Below are 20,214 nucleotides of genomic sequence, written 5' to 3' on the forward strand. Positions count from 1 at the left end.
AAATGCGATGAACTGAGTAAAGGAGCACGGATAGAGCTAGCTATAGGACACATCTTTGTATCTGTGCCATTATAACGTATGGGACAGCATGGGCAGCTCAATTGAGGCTATCTCCATTTTAAAGTAGTACATTGTCTTCTTCTTCTTCTTCCTTGGCTGATTCCTCCCAACTCATAGGAATTCCTACCCAGTTGACTACTTTAAAATGGTGGAAGCCCTCAATGGCAATGTCCATGTAAAATGGGTTATATCCATGAGGAGTCATCTATCTTCCTGGATGGGCGCAAACATATGCAAAGTATCAAACACATCAACATATGTAAACCACATGTTTTACCTGTTCCTTATATTCCATTCCAGCCAGTACAATGAGCCTGTCCTCCTATAGCTCATCCCACCAGCCTCCTCTGCTGTACATGTACTGCACCAACTTAGATGATCTTCTTGGCATTCTTGCTCTATGCTTAGGGCCCCATCTAGTGGCTAAAATAATTTCATGACCAGAAAGTGTCTGACACTGGTGTCACACACACACACAATCACACATGCACGTGCACGCGTGCACACACACACACACACACACACAAACACTCACTACGCCGCTGGTTGGTCACAAACGGATGTGAGTGAGTGTGGAACCTGCAGCTGTAGATGAGGTTTGGCTGGTTTGCTGACATAGTTAGGCTGGGGATTCAGGACAAACAGTGTTGAGTCTATTGCAAAATCCCAATGAAATCTTCCTCCTTTTAAGAACCACTCATGTAAAGTATTCAGTGATGGAAAGAGTACCCAAATGTCATTCTTGAGTAAAAGTAAAGATACAAAACAAATACACTTATGTAGTACATTCAAGTATTTTCACATAAGTACTTCACACCACTGAAAGTATGTGAGTGTGATGATGAAAGGTTCTTAGAGAGGCAGCTTTAATAGGAATTTTGCAATAGACTCAACACTGTTTGGTCTGAATCGCGGCCTTAATAGCTTTGAAATAGTAAAAGCAAGCTAAGCATTCATTTAAAGTATGCTGGTATTTTAAATGATTTTTTTGTTCCCTTTTTTGTTCCCTTTTTGTTCCCGTTTCATAAAATGAGTTTGGCATTTCCGTAGAATGCTGTAGATTTTTTTCAAGTAAGAATATGTATTATCAGTACAAACAAACATTTTTTGAAGAAAATATTACATTTCCCATATACTGGATATATTGCTCATCATAGAAGCTTTGGACGAACCTGCAGGGACCATAGTTTAATTATGTTGTTACTGCAGAGTGATAAAAAATGCTTTATAAACTGGGTGGTTCGAGCCCTGAATGCTGATTGGCTGACAACCGTGGTATTTCACGGGTATGGCAAAACATTCATTTTTACTGCTCTAATTACATTGGTAACCAGTTTATAATAGCATTAAGGCACCTCTGGGATTTGTGGTATATGGCCAATATACCATAGCTAAGGGCTGTATCCAGGCACTCTGCATTGCGTCGTGCTTAAGAACAGCCCTTAGCCGTGGTATATTGGCCATATACAACACCCCCTCGGGCCTTATTGCTTAAATATAAACCAAAAGCTCTGTAAATAAATGGGAGAGTATTCCCTTCTCCATAAATCTACTGTAGGCCTACATGTTTTGTTCAGCTGGATGTTTTCATCAAATCCATTAATTGGAAGGACATTGATATGCACTAAATCCTTGATTATGTTGTTTATTTTTTATTAACTATTTGTGTTGTTGAGTATTGTTTCACATTTGATTATATTCTTAACATTAGCAAAAGTGAATAGAAATATGTCCGATTACAACAGGACATTTATACCCTGCCTGCCTAGCAATAAATTATGCTGACACACCTCTTTCTCTCTATCACTTCATTATGTTGTGTTGACATTGTACTAGGTGCTGTCGTAAGCACTGTAACATTGCAAATTGTAAATTGTTAACTACAGTTAAATGGAAGGCTGTCACTATAGATTTTCACACTTCCAGTGCAATACACCGTTGTCACTATAGAAAGAGGTTGTGCAGTTTATCATAAACTTACAGTTCAAGCCAGATGTTTGAAAGAGAAAGATCATCTATACTACTTAGTCCAAAACTTTCCCCCTGTTGCTGCTCTGGCTCTGAGGGTTGAATCGTGCTAAGCTGAGGGCCTGCAGGTGCAGCTATAGACTGAACCCTGGGGGCTTACACATTACTTCCCCATGTCAACTGAATGTCATGTTTACTCTGCTGTCCATTCACATTCCGTCCTCTGCTGCTGTCACAGTTGAACAATATTATGTGGAATTTCATTGCCAACTATGCTGACTTAATCTGGTGATCTTTAGTTCAACTTTACTACAACTGGTGTGAAGAAAATAAAAGAGGAGTTTGAATAGTCATTTCTACTCTGTGAAAAATAACTTGTCATTTACATCTAGAACATCAAGTGGACCAAGTTTTAGAGTCAGCAAGAAATAATATTGAACTAGAAAAAATTGAGAGTGAAACCACGCTGTAATCTCTACGGGTTTGACTTCCTGTCACAGACTGCAGCTTTAGTTAGCAACATGTGAAGGCTTGCACAAGAGACTGCTAAGTGGAGGACAGAAAGCATGTGTTTTATACCATTCCATTATTCCGTTCCAGCCATTATTAAGAGCCCATCCTCCCCAATTAAGGTACCACCTGCCACCTTCGGCAGAGCTACACTATCTATCCCTCAGCCTCTTTGCATGGAGTAAACTCCCTGCTTGCTCTCTATAATGATGGTCAGCAGCATGTGTTATGAATGTATAGCCCAAAAAAACACACCAAACATGCATTTTTCTAAAGAGAAATATGAGGACTGTAGATAACTTTATATAACCAAATTCCAAAGCCATCTGTTTCCATTAACTGTATAATGCAGGCTGAATTATATAACTTATATTGGTTTGAAAGCCTACATTGATATGTTTTGATATGTGTTGATATAGACAGGAATTAGCCTATATGATCTGTCATAGAAAGACAGTAGGTTACTGAAATAGAGCTCGATAACTTCAGTTTAGTTTGTTTGAGGAGTGTCAATGTTTTATCGTGGGAAGCCCATTTCCAATGAGATCTTCATGCATGCCATCTGAAAGAATGTGAAACATTTGGACATGTTCAAGATGATGCCAAGGAGCATTAATTTGCCTATCCGAAAGACACATGGAAGATCACAGGAATAAAGTCTATACTGTGTGTGTGTTTGCTTGTGTAAATCATAATGTTTCATCTCATGCAATAAGCCTTCATTACATATTGTCACATTATTCATTTAAATGTATTTTTATTTTATTTAATCTTTATTTAACTAGGAAAATCAGTTAAGAACAAATTATCAGTTAAGAACTTATTTACAATGACGGCCTACCCCGGCCAAACCCGGACGACGCTGGGCCAATTGTGCGCCTCCCTATGGGACTTCCCAATCACGGCCGGATGTGATACAGCCTGGATTCGAACCAGGGACTGTAGTGATGCCTCTTGCACTGAGATGCAGTGCCTCAGAATGTTTGTGGTCAAGTACAAAAGTTCATTTTGAAAAGGGGCGGTATCTAACCAAGTGCATACGCCTTTATTATTTATTGTCACATTATGAAAATTATCTGTTCTATTCATCAGCATTTTTGAGGTAAAGTCCAAAAGTTCCTTTTGAAAAGAGGCGGTCACTAACCAAGTGCAAGTAACTGGTTCATCTCCGCGGTGGGACTTTCTTCTATTGTGCGTGTTGGAGAGGGAACTCGAAAGTCTCGGCTTTGTTATACTTCAATGAAAGGACGCGGAAGTAAACAGTCTTTAACGGATTTGTTTTATTTAACCTTTATGATTTTACGAATATGACGTTTTCCTTTTGATGCGAACTTGCGAAATTTTGACTGAAATTATGATCTAGTAGGCAAAGCCCTGTCTGACTGCGTAAATTTCCCGGCCTCTTGTGACTGTCAACGCGTGGCTCTTTACATGAGATAAAGGTAAATATAATTTTGCAATATACAGTTTACCCATTTGAAGAAAGCTAGATTATTCTTACATACGTGATGTAACCATAAATGCAAATGTAATATACCCACTGTTATATGGGTAGCCAAATCATATCACCAAAATGACCAAACCTCTTATAATGTCATGCTGGCTTGAAGACACTGCTCTAATCTTATGAACAGCTGTTACAGTCATACCCACTCCACTTTTTCTGTAATGTAATTAATTATAATAATTAGTCAGCTTCCTCTCATCTGAATTGTGAATCATTGCTCTTTAATGGTTAGAAAACTGTCTCTCTCTCAAGAGTGGTATCCCTATAATTTGTTTGAAATCTTTTATATTCTGAAATTGAAATAAGTGCCACATAGAGAACTTTAACTACCTGTTTGATACAATCAATAACTGTCCCCAGTAACCAACAGTTGTCCACAGACATTGGTGAAAAGGATATGCAATATAGTTCTGGAGCACATAAGTAGGCTATGAGACAACTTGTTACCATATTATGCAATGCTATTATAAACATATAACAACAAGGATATTATGTTTGACCTAACAGTTGAAATATTTTCATTATTGCTAAATTATTTGAAAACTAACTTTACAGATAGTCCCCCTGCCCATGCCATGGTGATGTGAAAGGTATTTTGAAATAGCTTTTTGTTTGAACGTTTTTTCCTCATATAGCTTCTCCTCTGGGATGTGGTAATGTATAAGTAGTAGGAGATAAGTTCAACAATAGTTGTATTTATGTGATGAGGAAGTATGTTCATAATGTGTTTTTTTTTTACATGAAACTCAGTTAAAATAGAAAGCCACTGAAGAGGACAGGTGCACTATTGAGCAAGCTTTATAAGTTCATGTTTTTTCGGGGTTGTTTTTTTTGCTAAAACAAGGTCCTCGATTCAATCATAGTAGGCTAGCCATGTCAGTCTAATTGACATAGTGTGAGCTACTATGGTGTGTCAAATAGATCACAAACAGTACAGTATCACTGGATCTTTCAATGCTTTACATGGTGGTAAATTGTTGTTTACTAAAATATATAGAACTTGTTGAATTTGGATTTCCCATAATTGAGAATGGATGGATATTTATAAATGGTAATGCAGTATTGTCTAGTGCTGTTCTCCTCAGTGCTGGGTAGTTGGATGTCATAGTTACTCTCAAAAACACATTCTGCACATTCCTCACTAATCTCTGATTGGTGAAGTGTAGAGAAATGTTTAGCGCCTTCACATAGTTAGGCTTTGCATAATGTAAATCCTTAATTATAAAACTTACCGTTTCTAACATTTCCAACAAAGAAAATGATGCACGCTACTCCGTAATAGATCTTACCACTTCTACAATGTCTGTTATTTAATAAAGATATCTGTTTAAGACATCATAATCCTATTTCTTTGACTAATGGTCAAATGTTTGGCCCCACAAGACTATATAACAACCGACTGGGCTGTTGAAGAGGAACAAAAGTGCTAAGAAAAAAACAGTTGGGAGCAGAAAAAATCCAGCTAAAATGAATGTGGGCAGTGAGAGTTGAAACCACTGGAAATATCCCCTTCACCCAGGTCACCGTACCAGGGGAGCTCTAGGGACGTTGGCACATTGCCAACATGCCCCTGGCCCACCTCACTGGTGACATGTTACTAGAGTAGATCCCCTCTGCTCTGCACTGTCTCTTCCCAGGGGACTCGGCTACTGTTTTGTTACTGTTTTACATGTTTGAGACTTCCATCCTCTAGAGCAGTGGTTCCCAAACGTTTTATAGTCCCGTACCCCTTCAAACATTCAACCTCCAGCTGCGTACCCCCTCTAGCACCAGGGTCAGCGCACTCTACAATGTTGTTTTTTGCCATCATCGTAAGCCTGCCACACACACACTATACGATACATTTATCTAACATAAGAATGAGTGTGAGTTTTTGTCACAACCCAGTTTGTGGGAAGTGACAAAGAGCTCTTATAGGACCAGAGCACAAATAATAATATAATTTATCTCTTTATTTAACCATCTTACATATAAAACCTTATTTGTTAATCGAAAATTGTCAATAACTCACCACAGGTTGATGAGAAAGGTGTTCTTGAAAGGATGCACATAACTCTGCAATGGTGGGTTGCATTGGAGAGAGTTCAGTCTTAAATCCTTTCCCACACACAGTCTAGCGAGGGCTGAGAATCCACTCTCACATAGGTACGTGGTTGCAAAGGGCATCAGTGTCTTAACCGCGTGATTTGCCAAGGCAGGATACCCTGAGCACAGCCCAATCCAGAAATCTGGCAGTGGCTTCTGATTAAATAACATTTTCACAGAGCCACTTGTTGCAATTTCGATGAGGCACTCTTGTTCAGATATCGGTAAGTGGACTGGAGGCTGGGTATGAAAGGGATAACGAATCCAGTTGTTTGTGTCATCCAGTACCTGCATAATTACGCATCCAACTCACTCAGGTGCTTCGCTATATCACATTTAACATTGTCCGTAAGCTTGAGTTCATTTGCACTCAAAAAATCATACAATGATGGAAAGACCTGTGTTGTCCTTGTTAATGCAAACAGAGAAGAGCTCCAACTTCTTAATCATAGCCTCAATTTTGTCCTGCGCATTGAATATAGTTGCAGAGTGTTCCTGTAATCCTAGGTTCAGATCATTCAGGTGAGAAAAAACATCACCCTGATGGGCCAGTCATGTGAGAAACTCATCATCATGCAAGCGGTCAGACAAGTGAAAATTATTGTCAGTAAAGAAAACTTTAAGCTCGTCTCTCAATTTAAAAAACGTGTCAATACTTTGCCCCTTGATTACCAGCACACTTCTGTATATTGTAAAAGCGTTACATGGTCGCTGCCCATATCATTGCATAGTGCAGCAAATACACAAGAGTTCAGGGGCCTTGCTTTAACAAAGTTAACCATTTTGACTGTAGTGCCCAAAATGTCTTTCAAGCTGTCAGGCATTCCCTTGGCAGCAAGAGCCTCTCAGTGGATGCTACAGTGTACCCAAGTGGCATCTGAAGCAACTGCTTGCATGTGCGTTACCACTCCACTATGTCTCCTTGTCAAGGCTTTTGCACCATAAGTACAGATACCAATATGAGCAGCAGCTACGTTTGGCTACATATGGACCGTTAGTGGAATTCCAGCGAGAGAGTGACAGTTAATGTGATTGGATGTTAATTATTTGTCTAGGCTACCTGTATTTGACATTGTGTTGTTATTTCACTGAACACTAGATGGTTTAATTTTATTTTTGGCAGTGAAACGAGGCTAATCAGGCAATAAAAAATCTTCACCCAAATGTATAGCCCCGTTGGAAAATATAAATGGACTGTTTGAAAATGTGAAGAAAAACAAATATTATTATTATTATTTAAAAAAAATGTGAATCACATTTTAATTTGGCGTACCCCCGACGGCATTGCTTGTACAAATACCTGTTCTAGAGCACTCAACTCTTACCCTGTGAGGTCCGTAGCCTGCTGGTTTTCTGTTCTACCTGATAATTAATTGCACACACCTGGTGGCCCAGGTCTAAATCCGTCCTTAATTAGAGGGGAACAATAAACAAATGCAGTGGAACTGGCTTTGATGTCCAGAGTTGAGTTTGAGGGCTCTAGAGTGACAACAACAAGGTTCTGTCTGTCTGTCTGTGTGTGTGTGTGTGTGTGTGTGTGTGTGTGTGTGTGTGTGTGTGTGTGTGTGTGTGTGTGTGTGTGTGTGTGTGTGTGTTCACGGCTGTCTAATAGCAGAATTGTCCTGACAGCAGAATGATTAAGTGGTTTGTGGGATGTATTTGACCAGTGTTTTTTGCAAAGATTTTATCAGTGGTTTATGCTCATTGGGGTAAGGGGTTTTGTGGTGGTCAGTGTAGTGTCTTATCTTACTATATCTCTCTCGTCAGTCTTACCTTATGTCGCGACATTGTATTAGTTAATGTGACGACTGTTGTTCATCGAATGATTAAATGTTTCTAATTGCGTGATTAACTGAATCAAGCAATTATTAACTCATTAACCTGGGGCACCATGGGAAAATAAGTTTTTATTGAGTTTCTATTTCCCAAATTAACGCAAAAAACATCAGAATATCGATTTTACAACAGCCTCTAATTAACCAGTTACCTCTACAATCTTGTTCTGAACGTTGTACAGTCCGTGAATCTGCACGGACTCGGGTCTCACCAATGAGTTCGTACCACACCAATCTTAGTTTAATATTTATTTACAAAAATCTAAAATGATGATAAAAGATACACATAGACAAAACACATTATAGGCTATTGACTAGAACTTAGTATAACGGGCCAACACACTATGGCGCATGTTACCCAAAATGGGGATTTCAAAGAGAGAGAGGAAAAAGAAAGTACACGAGAGAAATATACATTTGGGTGAATTTGTCAGATATGCTATTCTAACCCTAGCCTTGCCCCAAACTGCCGCTCTTATGGGTCAGAATATAATGATGTAATTACGTGGGGTAGACCTCTGAGGATTCTCTGCGTGGACCGTTCAGGGTTCCGTTCAGGCTGCTCGATGACGCACTTCTCCAGCGCACCTTTCTGGTCGTCCTCACGATGTCAGTGTCCTTTTGGCTTAGGAGTCTGTTCCCTCAACCTTGCTCTGGAAGGGGTCTTCTGAGGACAGACAGCTCTGTAGCTCAGAGTTCACAGCATAGGAATGAAACCTTTTAGATACCACGATTCGCTGGGATTGGATGCTAAGGGGGTCCGGCTTGAATTCACCTGCTTAGACACAGCTACTTATCCGTAGCTTGGGTAGAAAAATATTTATTTGTTTTCAAACTTGTGTTGCGTTCTGGGTTCGTTTACTTTTTAGACCTTGGCTGCAGCTTGGGTCACGTAGTCTTCTGTTAATTCTTTACTCACAGGTTTTATAACCTTGGGTCAGAAGTGGGTGTAATCGCATTTAGGGCAATTCTCTGGGCATACCAAGTTAAGAGCAAGGTCTAGGTTTTTTTCAAATCCAATTTTAGACAACTAACTTAACATTTCATCTTTACCAAAACATTCCCTTTGATTTGGACATTTTCCACACAACGTACAATGTATAAACATCAAACATATACTAGGAAAGCTCTTCACGTTACAATGTTTTCATAATAACGTCATCTATTAACCTTTAATAACAAAACAAAAATTACATACATTTTCATATTCCATCTACCACCTTTGTGGCTGACGGAAACCATTGTTCCAAAGTCCCTTTATTTCATGTTTAATGTTCTGAGGCTGGTTCTCCATAGTAACAGGACAAAGGAATTTGTCTGTGGCCTGAGATTTACCAGGGGTGTGAGGGGTCATAAAACCCCTACATCTTCAGACCCCTAGATCTCTCCTCCTCTGTTGGCGTTGAGAGATAATCTGTAGGGTTGTGGTCTCCTGTAACCTGACCTGATCAGGACAGTCATGACACTTACTATATCTCTCTCGTCAGTGTAGTGTCTTACCTTACTATATCTCTCTTGTCAGTGTAGTGTCTTACCTTCCTATATCTCTCTTGTCAGTGTAGTGTCTTACCTTACTATATCTCTCTCGTCAGTGTAGTGTCTTACCTTACTATATCTCTCTCGTCAGTGTAGTGTCTTACCTTACTATATCTCTCTCGTCAGTGCAGTTGACAGTATTTTGAGATTTGTTGGATGTATGCAGTTTATGTATATGCTTTTTCAGCAAGCTGCTGGGATATGTTTTATCTAAAATCAAAAGTAAGAGTTATATTGATAATGTTTATGAGGGCTAATCTGCAATGGAATCAGGAGGTTCACTTCATTAGTTAAACATTAGAGCCATTCGGTGAGGCAAGTGATTTAAAACTGAAGTGCTTGTTTGGCTGCATGCATGTTTTACTGTGTTTACGGTACATGGTTTTATGGAGCGAAGGAGTTAAATAACACAGATTGAGTGCGTTTCTGTGTACACACATGGTTCAACTGAAGTGGGAATAATTTAGATTAAACAATTTGTTGAATTTATGTCAATGGAATGTGTGGTGATATCCCTTGACCTTCTCCTTGCACCCCCAAGAAAAAATACTATTGTTATCATATGTGGGCTACCGAGTGGCACAGCAGTCTGAAGCACTGCATCTCAGTGCAAGAGGTGTCACTATAGTACCTGGTTCGAATCCAGGCTGTATCACATCTGGCAGTGATTGGGAGTCCCATAGGGCGGCGCACAATTGTCCCAGCGTCATCCGGATTTGGCCAGAGTAGGCCGTCATTGTAAATAGTAATTTGTTCTTAACTGACTTGCCTAGTTAAATAAAGGTTACATTTAAATAAAACAATTCTATTAAACTGATATGTGAGCTATTACTATCAATAAGTGAATATGTTGTGTTGACTTTAGAGAGGGAGACAGAGGAGAGTCTCCTCTTCTGGTTTAATGAATAGTTCCTGTCTGGTAAAAAAAAAGGGAGAGAAAGAGATACATCTGGGTTTGACAGAAACACACAGAGTTAAAACAACTTTCTACATGTAATTGAATTTCATCTTCAGTTGTCCTCATCTTGTTTATGAGGCCTTCCATCCGGCTTAGTAGAGCTCTGTGAATGATTCTCATTATCATCTATCTACCCTCACTCATATCCGCTCTGAATAAGACAGAGAGGGGGAACAGTAGGGGTATTTTACTGCAGAGTAGGAGTTTTAATCAGGGTATAGGATTGGAGCCGTGGTGAGCAATAGAAGCTGATACTACAGCGCTGGTATTGGCTCCCTCCGGTGTCTGATGGCTGAATAGGTAGAGAGGTAGGGATATATTTATGAAATTGTATGTAATCTTGTGTGTATCTATGGTTCTGGGGATGGATAATGTATGTGATTTTGGAGCATACACTGCAGACCCCCCTTCAACCACACACACGTGGGAGAGCAGCAAATTGAACATCAAAGATAATTACCATCATGAGATTTCAATCTCTAAAAATTACACCGTTTTTTTTTTTTACTTAATTGAAAGGGGAAATGGACAGCTCCTGATGTTGTTTGTCCTCCTCTGACTCGCTCTTCTGCCTGTTCCTCCATGCTCATGTCTGTTTATGTATCCCGTAGGTAAACATTACCACATGGTGAATGCTACGAACTACCGAAACAAGAATTGTTCTCTCCTCAGCTTCGTGACAGAAGGTAAGGGGAAGTGTCTGGCTCAGACAACTTTTCTCTGTTTTGCTTCCATTTTAAATGATTTTCCAGTTTCCCCATTTCTTTATTTCTCATTTTCCATATCTAAACTTCATAGCTAGGAATGGGATATATTTATCTAAAGTTATACTTAGGGTTGTGTTCAGAAGGATACAACTGAACCAAAGGATTTTGAAACTAAATCTGTGTTCTTATTGCACAACTCCTCTCATGTCATCTCCTCCATTTCAATTTTTTTTTTTTGCGTTTTATCCCACTGAATGTATTTCCCCATGCACTGGTTGTTACAGCCCCAGGTGCAATATTCACAGATTACAGAATGTACAGCATAGTCTAGTCTAGGCTGGTAACAATTGTATTTTGCAAACCACCACTGCACCACCTTAGCAGAATTACCCCTCCAGAGTTAAGTTACTGGCAATATCGACCTAAAATACAAGTATACCTGCTGTAAGCTGTTTAAACAGTGCAGTTATTTGTAGGCCTATGTTCCTTAAAGGAGCATATAGGAGCTAAGGACTTAAATGTCTAATGCAGCCATTTTCATCTCAATATCAAATCATTTCTGATTAACAATTAAGTACCTTACTGGGATTTTTTTCAATTAAAATGGTCAAAAAGAAACAAAAATAGCTTCTTAGCTAGAAGTAGGCTAGGACTCTCTGGGAGTAGTCTGAGTGAGGAGGAGAAAACTGAAAACTGTAGCTGTTATTGGCAAAGAGGTAGAGGGCTGCCGGTCTGACAGAGATCATTGAGGCGCGGTTATAATTGTTCATGCTGCAGGTGGAAGCTGGCGATCAGACAGACAATTTTGGGGATGAGAATATGTTTTTGAAAATGCTACAGACAGCTGTATTGGTCTTTCATACAGGACTAGTAAAACATTGTTTTTTGCATTTTTAAATAATTATTGTTTTTAGGGGGTGCTGCAGCACTCTCAGCACCCATACTTCCTGTGGCTATGATCAGGTGTGTGTGTAGTCTCAATTAAAATAGTAAGCTATAGACTATGCATCATGTGTGTAGTCTCAATTAAAATAGTAAGCTATAGACTACGTATCATCATTTTCACAAATACACAATATTATTCCAACCTCAGTGTCGAAATATATCTAAAACATAGGAAATAACATGTTTGACTGCACTGTATAGTTGGCTTACTTTGAAACTACCAACCCACAACTCTCCCTGACTCATCTCATTCCATAGACCGACTGCAGTCCTTCTGCATCCCTATTCCAACTCTTTGACCCTTCCACCGCTCGCCATGGAAGCCAGAGGAAAGTACGAGTTTAATGCTACGGCTGAGGATGAGCTGAGCTTCCGAAAGGGAGACATCCTGAAAGTGAGTATGACCTGAGAATGGGAGGAGACACATTACAATTCAGAACAGCGTGCCATAGTAAGACTAAAGAATGGGAGTAGTACAACTGAGTGTGGGACTTGGCTTTAAAGACACATTCCACTAATCTAATTCCTAAATTCTGCACACAAAGTTCTACTGTTGTATTCTGCTGTAATATTAAACCGAAACAGTGAGATCTGTTGTTTTTGTATATCTTTGTTCCCTAATCAGATTCTAGGTAGTCAAGATGAGTGGTTTAAGGCAGAGCTGCATGGACAGGAAGGCTTTGTGCCCCAAAACTACATTGAGAGACAAATCCCAAGGTGAAATAAAGTTAAGGTTTAGTCATTCTCATCCATAAAATGTATTTGAACACACACATACAACATGAGTTTGTATGCTTAAAGTAAGTACAGTATAGCCACATCTGTATACTGTATCTCTCTCTGTCCAGCTGGTTCAAGGAGACGGCAAGCCGCAGCTCTGCTGAGGAGCTCCTGATGTCTAGGGAGGTGGGGGGATTCTTGATCCGTGGCAGTCAGAGCTCCCCTGGAGAATTCTCCATCTCTGTCAGGTGGGTGGGTGTAGTTTCAGGCCAGGATATTACAGGGAGCTAACTCACTGATTACAAAACTACATTTCTTATGAAATGTCTATGAGCCAGGGGAAGAATTCAGTTTCTGTAGGCTATACTTGATATTATTGGTACAGCTTTTCCTTGCAATATCTAACATAAGCCAGCAGGGGACAATGAAAGTACTGCACCAGAGAAACAGTTGACTTTGGATTTATGGAATAGGACAGGACACAACTAAATTGTTTGAATCATAACTCATCACATCCTATCATTGTTTATTTAAACTTTATTTAACCAGGATAAGCCCATTGAGACCCAGAGTCTCTTTTTCAAGGGAGACCTGGCCAAGAAGGCAGCAACATTCAATACATTACAGAATTAAAACAACATGATCCAGCCTAAAAAAGTCTCCCATCAATATTTTAAATTCATTCAGTGGCACTACATATCTAGATGAAACATGGATTGTAGACTATTCCATTCAGTGGCACTACATATCTAGATGAAACATGGATTGTAGATTATTCCATGTGTCTAGTGCACAAAAAGAGAAGGCAGTCTTGCCTAATACTGTGAATGTCCTGGGGACTTTAAGTAGCAACCACCTAGCAGACCGGGTATGGTAACTGCTGGTGGTGAAGGAGACCAGACTACAGAGGTAAAGAGGGAGTTTACCCAAAAGGGTTTTGTAGATGAAAACATACGAATGTATCTTTCTGCGCATGTAAAGTGAGGTCCAACCTACCAATGGTGGGTGAGTGACTTGGCATTTGTAAAAAAGCGCAAGGATGCATGATAAACAGAGTCCAGTCTCTGTAAGACGGAGGAGGCTGCATGCATATACAACAAGTCACCATAATCAATGACAGAGATAAAAATAGCTTGAACAAGCTTCTTTCTAGCCATAAGCGGGAAGCAAGCCTTATTTCAATTTAAGCTTTGTCACAAGATTATCCTCATGAACGTTAAAGGACAACTTGTCATCCAATCAAATACCTAGGTGTTTGTAGGATGACACTTTTTCAATGGATAAGCCACCAGATGTGACAATGCTAACGTTCTCTGGCAGAGTTTTAGCTCCTGTAAAGGTGATGAATTTAGTTTTTTGTACATTCAAGACTAGTTTGAGACCATAAAGGGAGGCCTGCAGTGACTGAAAAGCAGTCTGGAGCTCTTCAACAGCCTGAACCAGAGAAGGAGCACATGAATATATGACTGTATTATCTGCATATAGATGTAACTTTGCTGGTTGCATCCCATTTCCAAAATCGTTAATAAAAATTGAGAACAACACAGGAGCTAAAATGGAACCCTGAGGCACACCTCTATTAATCTCTAGAAAGCTAGACTTGTGATTGTCAGTATATACACATTGTGTTCTGTCAGAAAGATAGTTCCTAAACCAATTTACTGCCCCTTCACTGAGACCAATGTTTCTGAGTCTAGCTAGCAACAATTAATGGTCAACTGAATCAAAGGCCTTTGCTAAATCCACAAAGAGAGCAGCACAATATTGCTTTTTATCAAGTGCATTAATGATGTTATTTGCCACTGCCATAGTTGCAGTTGTGGTGCTGTGCCCCAATCTAAAGCCAGACTGAACCCTGCTCAGTATGTTATTTTCAATTAAGATGTTTTTTAACTGTGAGTTCACTAGGGATTCATAGACTTTGGCCAGGATAGTGAGTTTAGAGATAGAACCATAGTTTTTAGCATCTGAGAGATCTCCACCCTTTAGCAGCGGGAGGACATAAGCTGATTTCCAAATGCCGGGTATGGAATTGGTCAAGAGACAAGAGACTCAAGTTGAAAATGTGAGCCACAGGTTCAGTAATAATACCAGCTGCTATCTTTAAGAGGTAGGGATCCAAGTTGTCTGGACCTGCATACTTTTTAGTGTCTATTGCCTTTAGTGCTTTATAGACCTCAGTATAAGAAACAGGCTCAAAGATCAAATGGTTCACATGAGGGCCTATATCATAGTTGACTGTAACAGAGCTTACATTAGAGGCCTGGGCCCACCATTATCAAAAACTGAACCAGCAGATATGAAGTGCTTGTTAAAACCCCTACAACATCGGCTTTGTCCTTCACTTCATTAGAATCCATCATTAAATGGTCAGGAAGGCCAGAGGATGCATTAGAACCTGACACTGATCTGATTAGCTTCCAGAACTTGGTAGGGTTGTTTAGGTTCATCTAATCGACTGCATCTAAATAGTAATCTGATTTGGACTTCCTGATCAATACTGTGTATTTGTTTCTTAGCGCTCTGAAGGAGGCCCAGTCAACAGGAGCATTTGTATGTCTAGCTTGAAACCAAGAGATATTTCTCTTTCTAATTAATTCTGCCAAGTTATCTGAAACCCAGGGATTGTCCCTTCCAATGATTCTGAATTTCTTCACAGGGGCATGCTTATCACAAATCGACACAAATGACATATACAAATAGTCCCAGGCAGTGTCAACCAGGGTTGGGGTAAATTCCATTTCAATTCCAATTAATTCAGACACTAAACCAAATTCAAATTCCAAATCTTCCTCATTGAAAATCATTTAAATTGAAATGTCAGTGTACTTCCTGAATTGACTGGAATTGACCCTAAACCTGCATTGTACTGTATGACTAAGAGGCCAGATGTTGTGTTGTGACATGCTTCACTGATATATAAAACCTTTCCCCTCAGACATGAGTTTGACGTGCAGCATTTCAAAGTGATGAAGGACAGCAAAGGCCACTACTTCCTGTGGTCAGAGAAATTCACTTCCCTCAACAAGCTGGTGGACTTCTACAAGAACACCTCCATCTCCAAGCAACGGGACATCTACCTTAGAGACGGTAGCCGGGATGACCAGAGCCCATCTGCACCCCAACCGGTATTTCAGCCGTATATTATCTCAGTTCAATCAACTCTTTAGTGAAGCCTTCCTTCCCTTTCTTGACTTCCCACTCTTCTGTATCTTCTGTATTCTCAAGCACACATACAGGAACTGAAATCAGTGAGCTATTGCACCAGAATGGTCAATTAACCAATGTACTGCATGGTGATGTCACCATGGAAAATCAAACCTCTACACAGAAGGTCCTGTGTAGATTGTACTTTCAACCAGCAACTATCAGGAAATAACACTGATCAAACGTTTTTGTTAGTTTCATCAGCTGTTGTACAATAGGATATAAAAACGACATTTTGACTGCACTGGGCCTTTATTAACCCTTTCCTGTCCACATCCTTCTGTTGTCAGTTGAAGAGGGGGAGTCTACCTGAGGAGAGGAGCTATGGGGCCCCTACTGCAGCCACGTCACACCGCAGGGCCTCAGACCTTCCTCACAGTCAGCAGGTAAACACCACTCACCCCAAAGTACAAACCTACACTACCTACAATGCAGTCTTTTGAATCATGTCGGTTTTTCAGAAGCTGCTATGTACCATGGTCATGTAAAACCATGTCATTGCTTTTATTTGATTTCATCGGGTTTGTAATGTTTTACTGTGATTCTGAGACATGCTGTAGGTTGATTTAAAGGTTAGAGTCTGACTTGAGTTCAACCTCTCTCCTCTCTTCCCCCAGAGTAAGAGACCTGGGATGGAGGTGAGGGCTCACACCATAGGCACCCCTGGTAGAAACACCCCCCTAACCTCTCTCCCAGCCCCCCAAAGGACATCTGAAACCATGCCTCATCCACAGGTACATTAAGCCTACTGTAGTCAGTAAATGGGGGCTCATCCTTGATGTCCTCTGAAATTACTGGTTCTTATGGCCAGCTATTACCTAACACAGGTGTGTGTGTGTGTGTGTGTGTGTGTGTGTGTGTGTGTGTGTGTGTGTGTGTGTGTGTGTGTGTGCGTGTGCGTGTGTGTGTGTGTGTGTGTGTGTGTGTGTGTGTGTGTGTGTGTGTGTGTGTACCAGAGGGCAGTCATACAGGTGAAAGCAGTGTACAACTTCACAGCGGAGGAAGGGGACGAGCTTGGCTTCCGTGCAGGTGATGTCATTGACATTTTGGATCACTCTGATCCATCGTGGTGGAAAGGAAGATTGCGGGATAAAAGTGGTCTGTTCCCTGCCAACTATACCACACCATTATGAGGAAAGCTTAGAGAGAGAAAAGTCGCTCTTTGGGCTTCTCCAATCATATGGACTGTGATGATAAGAGTCAGGCAACACACAGAAACTTCAGCAGCCCAAACTGTAGGACTAAAAATAAATTGGTTCACATATGATTTCTGATAACATATGCTCACACATTTATTTTTATTTTAAAGCTGGTGCTCAGCATGAAACAATTGACATACCTAAATGACATTGATTTATAAGCAGAGGCGGACTTACCATTAGGCAGAAGAGGCAATTGCCTCAGGCCTCACATCATCAAGGTGCCTTATGAGCTGGGCATAATAATAAAATACTAGCAATCTTCTTCTTTTCCCCAATAATGTCTCCGCATGAGACCTCACAACTGGTTTATAATAATGGACTATTCCACCTTGACAGAGTTCCTGTGCATTGTTTCACGCGATATGATTGCAAATTTGACTTTCATTGTAATTAAGCTGTATCAATGAGATGCTTTCACAGCGGGGCAGAGAAATGTGCAATTAACGCAACCAGTGAAAATAAAAGGAAAGAAAGAAGATTTAACAGAAAAATGTTGTAAGTTAATCCATTTCTTCTACAAGTGCTGCTTGTAATACTGACATTGTCATCGAGTCAGAAGACATGTATGTGTAGACAATGTATCTGATGCAATCTGGCCAAACAGAGCATGGCATGTCATACGCTTTTTGGCCAGACAGAATCAGATACATTGGAACCATATAGAAAGACAGGGGCGTTGTTTGGCTCACTAGGATAATCGGATCATCTCCAATGAGATAGTTTGTCACTTGCAAATTGAAGGAAATTGTTTGGATGCTACTTTAAGAAGTGATTGTTTGACAATCAGATGGAAACATCATGACTTGTGTTCATTTTAATCACAGCCCCCGCCCCCACAGGAGGCCTTTTGCCTTTTGGTAGGCCGTTATTGTAAATAAGAATTTGTTAAGTGACTTGCCTAGTTAAATAAAGGTTACAGGTTAAACAAAAATGGCACATTAAAAGGTCATTTCTTTTTACAGTTAAATGATGTCTTTACTATAAAACCCATAACAAAATGTTGTCCACCCAAATCATTAAGTCCGCCCCTGTTTGTAAGGGAACTTCCACAACCCAACTACAGTGTCATATCCATTGGAGGTTGAAAACTGGGAGCTATGCTGCCACACATTTACTGTATGGAATTACACTTTTTGTATTGCTACCTTTTTGTATTGTTTGTAGTGCTTGCTTTTAATTGTAAGGTCGCCATAGCAAATTATGTCTTGTTAGTGAACTACCAAATTTACAATGTCAGTTTGGGTATGCTTGTGTCTGTCTAAATTAAAACAATGATGTATATAAACCCTGGCTTGCTGATGCTATGTATTGGCCAATGAGATGCTTTGAAACCACCGGTCGGCCATATTGTCACTCCTCAGAAGCAGTCTTCCATAGGAATTCTTCAGTATTTAATTTAAATGTTTTTAAGACAAAATTACATGTATTTAAGTATTTTTTTGTTGTAGTTGGGACAGTATTTTCAAAAAAATATTCTATTGATCTGACACTGAGAACTACAGTATATTCCCGACCTGCAGTGTTGGGTAATAGTGAACTACATGTAATTCAACTAGTAATTTAACTACATTTTGCAGTAGCTCAGTGGTAGTTGAACTAAATTCAATCTAGGTAGTGTTTTCAGTAGTTATATAAAAAAAATTGCAATGTAACGTTGTAGTAACTACTGGAAATACACACTACTTTTTATTTCAAATAAAGTAAAATATGAGTGAAGTAGGCAATCGTTTCCATTATTTTTCAGCATCAGATTTGCCTAATCCAATTACTACAGCGTTACATTGCAAAAAAAAATGAATTAACTACTGAAAACACTACCTAGATTTGAATTTAGTCTTGCAATTTGTAGTCTATGACATTTCAGATTTACATATGATAATTTTTCACAAACAAGTGTGGATGTAGTAAACTACGTTTCAAAGTAACTTTAGTTAAGTAAACTATATTTTCCTTAAGGGAAGCATTAGTGTAGCTTAACTTCTTCCAGAGTGAAGTAATTGGTGGCTTGGTAAACTAGCCTACAGTACCAGTCAAAAGTTTGTACTATTTTCTACATTGTAGAATACTAGTGAAGACATCAAAACTATGAAATAACACATATTGAATCGTGTAGTATGCAATAAAAAAGTATTTTAGATTCTTCAAAGTAGCCACCCTTTGCCTAGATGACAGCTTTGCACACTCTTGGCATTCTCTCAACCAGCTTCACCTGTAATGCCTTTCCAACAGTCTTGAAGCAGTTCCCACATATGCTGAGTGTAAGGGGTGCGAACTGGCGGCAGAGAAGTCAGACGCAGGAGAGAAATAACTGTGTTTCCAACGGTGCAGTTTATTAACAAAACCCACCGGAAAACAGAATAATAAAATAAATGGGTACATAACCCAACGCACACCAGGACAGACGTGCACAATAAACAATCACCGACAAGGACATGAGGGGGAACAGAGGGTAAAATACACAACATGTAATGATGGGATTGGAACCAAGTGTGATGGAAGACAAGACAAAACCAAAGGAAAATGAAAAGAGGATCAGCGTTGGCTAGAAGGTCGGTGACTTCGACACCGCACGAACAAGGAGAGGGACCAACTTCGGCGGAAGTCGTGACACTGAGCACTTGTTGGCTGCTTTTCCTTCACTCTGAAACGTTAAATGTTCTTGACATTTTCCGGATTGACTGACCTGTCAAAGTAATGATGAACTGTAATTTCTCTTTGCTTATTTGAGCTGTTCATGCCATAATATGGACTTGGTCTTTTACAAAATAAGGCTATATTCTGTATACCACTCCTACCTTGTCACAACACAACTGACTGGCTCAAACACATTGAGAAGGAAAGAAATTCCACAAATTAACTTTTTACAAGGCACACCTGTTAAGTGAAATGCATTCCAGGTGACTACCTCATGAAGCTGGTTGAGAGAATGCCAAGTGTGCGAACCTGTCATCAAGGCAAAGGGAACCAGGTGTGA

General features: G+C 39.8%; 1 protein-coding gene across 1 annotated transcript; it reads left to right on the forward strand.

Moving 5' to 3' along the window:
• The first annotated feature begins 3,595 nt into the window (after positions 1 to 3,595).
• Positions 3,596 to 18,657, forward strand: LOC110538587 (growth factor receptor-bound protein 2). The gene is made up of 9 exons (XM_021625491.2): positions 3,596 to 3,980; positions 11,071 to 11,145; positions 12,370 to 12,505; positions 12,737 to 12,828; positions 12,960 to 13,079; positions 15,770 to 15,959; positions 16,329 to 16,424; positions 16,656 to 16,772; positions 16,995 to 18,657. The coding sequence occupies exons 3-9, from the start codon at positions 12,428 to 12,430 to the stop codon at positions 17,169 to 17,171; spliced, it is 870 nt and encodes a 289-aa protein (XP_021481166.1). The 5' UTR covers positions 3,596 to 3,980; positions 11,071 to 11,145; positions 12,370 to 12,427; the 3' UTR covers positions 17,172 to 18,657.
• The last annotated feature ends 1,557 nt before the right edge of the window (positions 18,658 to 20,214 follow it).

Source organism: Oncorhynchus mykiss, chromosome 12 (assembly GCF_013265735.2).
Source record: "Oncorhynchus mykiss isolate Arlee chromosome 12, USDA_OmykA_1.1, whole genome shotgun sequence".
Lineage (NCBI taxonomy): Eukaryota > Metazoa > Chordata > Actinopteri > Salmoniformes > Salmonidae > Oncorhynchus > Oncorhynchus mykiss.

Excerpts from the sequence above, each read along its gene's own strand:
- LOC110538587 (XM_021625491.2), top strand. The coding sequence starts at position 12,428 with ATGGAAGCCAGAGGAAAGTACGAGTTTAATGCTACGGCTGAGGATGAG. Across the intron at positions 12,829-12,959 it reads ATTGAGAGACAAATCCCAAG|CTGGTTCAAGGAGACGGCAA; the intron begins GTGAAATAAAGT and ends CTCTCTGTCCAG. Across the intron at positions 13,080-15,769 it reads GAATTCTCCATCTCTGTCAG|ACATGAGTTTGACGTGCAGC; the intron begins GTGGGTGGGTGT and ends CTTTCCCCTCAG.